At 48.6% G+C, this 7,173-nt stretch overlaps 1 protein-coding gene across 1 annotated transcript; it reads left to right on the top strand.

Moving 5' to 3' along the window:
• Positions 1-779: 779 nt before the first annotated feature.
• Positions 780-1,715, top strand: LOC102445267 (olfactory receptor 11G2-like). Its single transcript, XM_014573240.2, has one exon. The coding sequence runs from the start codon at positions 783-785 to the stop codon at positions 1,713-1,715; it is 933 nt and encodes a 310-aa protein (XP_014428726.2). The 5' UTR covers positions 780-782.
• The last annotated feature ends 5,458 nt before the right edge of the window (positions 1,716-7,173 follow it).

Raw genomic sequence — 7,173 nt, forward strand, 5'->3', positions numbered from 1 at the left:
GACTCCGTGCCCGCGGACTTCATTTGCAACTTCGAATGCCTACATTAGCCACCCTAGTTCGAACTAGGGTGGCAGTGTAGACATACCCTAAATAAATAAATACCATAATTACCCACTGACTCTAAACATCCATTTCTCACGTGATGATGGTTTGTAGAGTTTAATCCTACCATTGCATTAATGCAGATTTTACTGTATCAGATCTCGATTTTCCATCTGCAGGGCCTTAGGGACAACCCGTGATCAACGTTGTCCTTGGATCTGTCCAAATGCAGAGTGGAGAATTATAAAATGGCCTCTTGTGCCTAATCCCATTTCCAAAAGGGATGTAAGTGGTTTAGGAGCCTAATCCCACTTCCCACAGGAATTTAAGATCAGACTGCCAAAGAGGCTTAGGTGCCTAAAGACGCAGCCCAACCTAGGCCATTTCATTTCAGCTTTGAAGTCCAGGAAGGAGGGACCGTGATGCAGCTTCTCTGAGCACCCCCCGCGAGGCCGAGTGGCACCGATGGGGCTTGGGAGCCTGGCAGGAAGAACAGCCGTCTGCACGTCTCAGGGCAGGAACATTGTCTAACCTGAAAGATTTCCAAGGGGGAAGAAACCCAACGCAAGTGTGAGACATGATACAGGGCAGTGGGGGTGGGGGTAGGGGGGTCAGAGAGTCTGACGGACGGTGACTTTAGAGCTGTCACCTGCTGCTCTTAAGACACCTCCCCATCCAGGTCTGTGGGCAGATCCCTGCTGTCTCCTTGATCGTTTCTATCACCTCCAAGGTCCCCCCAATGAATCCGGCCAATGGCACCGCCCCAGTGACCCAGTTCCTGCTGCTGGGTTTCCCCTCCCTGGGCCGGCAGAGCCGGGAGCTCCTCTGTGCCCTGCTCTCCTTGGCCTACGCTGCCACCGTGGTGGGGAACTTCTGCATCGTGTGGGCCGTGCTGCAGGACCCCCGCCTCCAGCGCCTGCCCATGTACATCCTGCTGGGGAGCTTCTCCTGGCTGGAGATCTGCTACGTCACCGCCACTGCGCCCCGGATGCTCTGCGACCTGCTGCACCCCGGCCTCCCCATCTCCTTCCACGCCTGCTTCCTGCAGTTCTACTTCTTCTTCTCCACGGGGGCCACTGAATGCCTCCTCCTCGCGGCCATGGGTCTGGACCGGTACCTGGCCATCTGTCAGCCCCTGCGCTACCCTGTCCTCATGTCCCCTCCACTCTGCTGGACCATGGTCGCCTCCTGCTGGCTCACTGGCTTCCTGTGGTACATAGCGCCCATCAGCCTCATGTCCCGGCTCTCCTTCTGCAGCCCCTACACCCTGGACCATTTTGTCTGTGACCCGGCCCCATTGTGGGCGGCCACCTGCTCCCCGGCTCCCCGGACTGAACAATTCTACTCCACCATGAGCTCCCTCATGATCGTCACCACTTTCCTCTCCATCCTGGCCTCCTACGGGCTCGTTATCAGGGCCGTGCTGAGGCTGCCCTCAGGGGCCGGGCGGCACAAGGCCTTCTCCACCTGCACCTCCCACCTGGCTGTTGTGGGCCTCTTCTGGGGCTCCATCATGGTCACCTACGTCATCCCGACGGCCTCCGGGACCAGCGGGAAGGTGGTGACGCTGTTCTACACAGTGGGGACCCCGCTGCTCAACCCGCTGATCTACAGCCTGAGGAACAAGGAGATGAAGGAGGCTCTGAGGAGGACCCTGCTGGGGGAGCGTTAGGGGGCTCTGCGGTGACCTCCATCCGCCGGGACTGGTGGGAGAGAAGGCATCATGGACATGGGCCCTACTCCTCCAGGGGGTGCTGGCTCCACATGGCATTTTGTGTGATCTGTCGGGGTCGCTGTAATATGAATAGTTACAGATGCTACAGCTATAGCTCAGAGAGGTGTGTGTTTGCGTGTGTGTGGGTGTGGGTGTCTTTGCTGTGTTTGCAGATGGTCCTTGGATCAATGTGAGTTCCCCCTGTGACCCAACATGCTGCGCCCACCTTCTCGGCCATCCAGCAAGACGGGGGTGTCCAGAGACTGTCACATGCATATCTGTTTTCAAAACGAGGAGACATTGCATTTGTGTGCTTAGATCCCCTGCTTTGCCACTGCCAGGGCAGCACCCATCACCCCCAGCCCCTGCTCCTTCCTGTCCTGGCCCAGTAGTCCCCGCACTCTGTCCTGGCCAGGGACGGGGACGAGCAGATCTCAGGCCAGCAGGAGGAGCGCCTGGAACATCCTCCAGCAGGAGACAGACTGAGCCTGGTGCTTGAACCAAGGACACCCAGAGTTATACTCTGAGTGACAGACAGGCCGTGTGAAAGGCAGAGGTCTGCCTGCAAGTCCGTGTCTCTCGGCACTAGAACGGCTGGCCCTGCTAACAGCACAGGAAGTACGTAAGAACCTGCCACCGGGGCACCCAGCTGAGCACATGATAAAACAGTGTAAAACAACGAGGACAGGGTGACCGGGAGGGATCGCGTGAGGATTCCCTGTGGTGTCCCTGCCCTCTGGGGCACCTGGCATTGGCCACTGAGGGCAGACAGGATACTGGGCTGGATGGACCTGTGGTCTGACCCCGTCTGGTCATTCTCATGTAACAACAGCAGGGACGGCTTTGGAGGAAAGTCCAAGGGGAGGTACCAACGCGTGGGATGATACGTATGTAGATTGAGTATCTCTGTCTATAAATATGGGGCACCTCGACGTAACCCTGTGGCCGGACTGGGGGCAATAGTGAGTCCACACTATCGACTGAGCTGTGTCCATTGTCCTGGGTTCACATGCGTAGGGGCTCCCAGGCCATCGGGCTAACACCACCTCTTACTGTACTTTGTTCGACACTAAACCTGACTGAAGTGCCTTCGTATCTTATGGGAGCCCATGGTCACTGGGGACTCTGGTGAGGTCTGTTCCGCTAGCCCCCTGGGCAGAGCTGGTACGATCCCCTGAGGGAGCCCACGAAAACACACTCAGCTGAACGTGTATCGTCACTGATGGAGCAGGAGACCGGTCAGGACAGCACACCAGCGAATCCGGAATTTGCTGTATCTCTGTCCTGACCTATTACACCTCCTGGGGGAATCTGTGGGGAGACAGAAATTAATTTGTGTGAATGGAGAGTCAGACACAGCCCGAGGGGGATGGAACAGCAGAGCTGCCTGCCCTGAGACTGGACAATATGCGGGCCCCTGCTTGCTTTGAACTCGAACACCTCGGCTCCAACACACTGGGTCCCACTTTGCCACACCCCTCCCAGAGTGAGGGCTGGGTCCCAGGGGTCTGACAGCCCCTCCCTCCTGCACTAAAACTCCACCCCACTGCCCCCGAGAGCTAATGGGCCAGAGCCCCAGAGGGTGTAAATGAGCCATGGCTCCATTGGAGTCACTGGGCCAGGCTCCTCGTGGGTGTAACTGTTTGAAACCTCCCTTCAGGAAGTCGAAGGCTCCTATCAACGCCCCCCCCCCCCCACACACACACTCTTCTCTTCTGCAGACTAAGGACGATTCCCTGCGGGAGCATCCCTTTAATAGGAAAAAAGACTAAAGTAGACATCCAGGTTTGCATCAGAAACTACAGCAATCTGGGGGTGTGTCTAGACTACAGAGTTTTGTCGACAAAAGTGGACTTTTGTCGACAAAACTATACCTGCGTCTACACTATCACTGAGTTCTGTCGACATAATGTCGACAGAACTCAGCAGTTTTGTCGACGCTGGTAAACCTCATTTTACGAGGCATAACGCCTTCTGTCGACAGAGTTCTGTCGACAGAAGGTGTTATTGCATGTAGGGTTGTGTCTAGACTACAGGGTTTTGTCGACAAAGCAGCTTGCTTTGTTGACAGAACTGAATGTAGTCTAGACGCTCTTTGTCGACAGAAGCTTTGTCGACAGTATCTGTCTACAAACCTTCTGTCAACAAAACCCTGTAGTCTAGACGTACCCTGGGTGTTGAAGCATACCGATAGGCCAGGTGAGAAAGAGAGAGAGAGAGATCCTAGACATATGACCCAACATATGAGCAAACTGAGATTAAAACATGCTATCAGAGTAAACATTCTCAGCTACTAAATCTATATTCTCCTGAATCTGAGTCAGGAAGGGAAACAGATATCACAATGAATGTTTGCAAATAGAGGCATGTGAAGCCATTTGGACTATTTATATACGATTACATGAATTAGTAGTGAAAAGTATGACCTCAGAATTTAGTCTAACTAGTAACCAAGATGAAAATTTCTAAATTAATTTCACAAACAAGATTAATTGAGTGATTCTTTCAGTATATATAACATATATCATATACCATAATAATATCTATCTATCTATCTATCTATCTATCTATCTATCTATCTATCTATCTATCTATCTATCTATCTATCTATCTAGTACGTCTAAACTACATCCCGTTATCGAAAAAGGGATGTAAATTAGATGTATTGAAATTGTACATGAAGCTGGGATTTGAATTTCCCGTGCTTCATTTACATAATGGTGGCCGCATTTCGAAAAAACCTGAGGTCAAGACTGGGATCCTTTGACAAAAATGCCCCGTTTTGAAAGATCCTGTAATCCTCATTTTTTTGAGGGTTACAGGATCTTTCAAAATGGGCCATTTCTGTTGAAAGATCCCCGTCTTGACCGCATTTTTTTTTTTGAAAAGCGGCTTTTTGAAAAAAAGTCGCGGCCACCATTATGTAAATGAAGCACAGGAAATTCAAATTCCAGCTTCATGTACAATTTTGATACGTCTAATTTACATTCCTTTTTCAATAAAGGGATGTAGTTTAGATATACCCTATCTATCTATCCATATGTCTGTCTGTGGCTACATCTAGACTGCCTGCCCTTTTCGACAGAGGCTTTTTTGGCAGTATCTTTCGAAAAAGCCTCTGTCAAAAAAGAGCATCTAGCCAATAAGAAGATTTTTCAAAAAAGCATCTTGTTTTTTCGAAAGAGAGTGTAGACACTCTCTTTCGAAAAAGCCGTTTTCATGCAATAGCGCCTTTTTTCGAAAGATGACTTTTGAAAAAAGGCATTATTCCACATAAAATGAAGTTTACTGCCATTGACAAAACCGCCGCATTCTGTCAATTTACTGTTGACAGAACACGGTGGAAGTCTGGACACAGGTATAGTTTTTTCGAAAAAAGTCACAGAATCATAGAATCATAGGACTGGAAGGGACCTTGAGAGGTCATTGAGTCCAGCCCCCCGCCCTCAAGGCAGGACCAAGCTCCATCTACACCAGCCCTGACAGATGTCTATCTAACCTGTTCTTAAATATCTCCAGAGAGGGAGATTCCACCACCTCCCTTGGCAATTTATTCCAATATTTGACCACCCTGACAGTTAGGAATTTTTTCCTAATGTCCAATCTAAACCTCCCCTGCTGCACTTTAAGCCCATTACTCCTTGCCCTGTCTTCAGTAACCAAGAGGAACAAATTTTCTCCTTCCTCCTTGTGACACCCTTTTAGATATTTGAAAACCGTTATCATGTCCCCCCTTAATCTTCTTTTTTCCAAACTAAACAAGCCCAGTTCATGAAGCCTGGCTTCATAGGTCATGTTCTCTAAACCTTTAATCATTCTTGTCGCTCTTCTCTGTACCCTTTCCAATTTCTCCACATCTTTCTTGAAACGTGGCGCCCAGAACTGGACACAGTATTCCAGCTGAGGCCTAACTAGTGCAGAGTAGAGCGGCAGAATGACTTCACGAGTTTTGCTTACAACACACCTGTTGATACAACCTAGAATCATATTTGCTTTTTTTGCAACAGCATCACACTGTTGACTCATATTCAACTTGTGGTCCACTATGACCCCTAGATCCCTTTCCGCCATGCTCCTTCCTAGACAGTCGCTTCCCATCTTGTATGTATGGAACTGATTGTTCCTTCCTAAGTGGAGCACTTTGAATTTCTCTTTATTAAACCTCATCCTGTTTACCTCTGACCATTTCTCTAACTTGCTAAGGTCATTTTGAATTATGTCCCTATCCTCCAAAGAAGTTGCAACCCCACCCAGTTTGGTATCATCTGCAAACTTAATAAGCGTACTCTCTATCCCAATATCTACATCATTGATGAAGATATTGAACAGTACGGGTCCCAAAACAGACCCTTGAGGAACTCCACTTGTTATCCCTTTCCAGCAGGATTTAGCACCGTTAACAACAACTCTCTGACTATGGTTATCCAGCCAATTATGCACCCACCTTATCGTGGCCTTATCTAAGTTATATTTGCCTAGTTTATCAATAAGAATATCATGCGAGACCGTATCAAATGCCTTACTAAAGTCTAGGTATATGACATCCACCGCTTCTCCCTTATCCACAAGGCTCGTTATCCTATCAAAGAAAGCTATCAGATTAGTTTGGCATGACTTGTTCTTCACAAACCCATGCTGGATATTCCCTATCACTTTATTACCTTCCAAGTGTTTGCATATGATTTCCTTAATTACCTGCTCCATTATCTTCCCTGGGACAGACGTTAAACTGACCGGTCTGTAGTTTCCTGGGTTGTTCTTATTCCCCTTTTTATAGATGGGCACAATATTTGCCCTTTCCCAGTCTTCTGGAATCTCCCCTGTCTGCCATGATTTTTCAAAAATCATAGCTAAAGGCTCAGATACCTCCTCTATCAGCTCCTTGAGTATCCTGGGATGCATTTCATCAGGACCTGGTGACTTGCTGACATCTAACTTTCTTAAGTGATTTTTAACTTGTTCTTTGTGTATCCTATCTTCTAAACTTACCCTGTCTCTGCTTGTATTCACTACGTTAGGCACACTTCCAGACTTCTCGGTGAAGACCGAAACAAAGAAGTCATTGAGCATCTCTGCCATTTCCAAGTTTCCTCTTACTGCTTCTCCCTCCTCACTAAGCAGTGGGCCTACCCTGTCCTTGGTCTTCCTCTTGCTTTTAATGTATTTATAAAAGGTCTTCTTGTTTCCCTTTATGCGTGTAGCTAGTTTGATCTCATTTTGTGCCTTTGCCTTTCTAATCTTGCCCCTGCATTCCTGTGTTGCTTGCCTATATTCATCGTTTGTTATTTGTCCTAGTTTCCATTTTTTATATGACTCCTTTTTTATTTTGAGATCATGCAAGATCTCCTTGTTAAGCAAGCTGGTCTTTTGCCATATTTTCTATCTTTCCTACACAGCGGAATTGTTTGCTTTTGGG

Source organism: Pelodiscus sinensis, chromosome 30, assembly GCF_049634645.1.
Source record: "Pelodiscus sinensis isolate JC-2024 chromosome 30, ASM4963464v1, whole genome shotgun sequence".
Taxonomy (NCBI): domain Eukaryota; kingdom Metazoa; phylum Chordata; order Testudines; family Trionychidae; genus Pelodiscus; species Pelodiscus sinensis.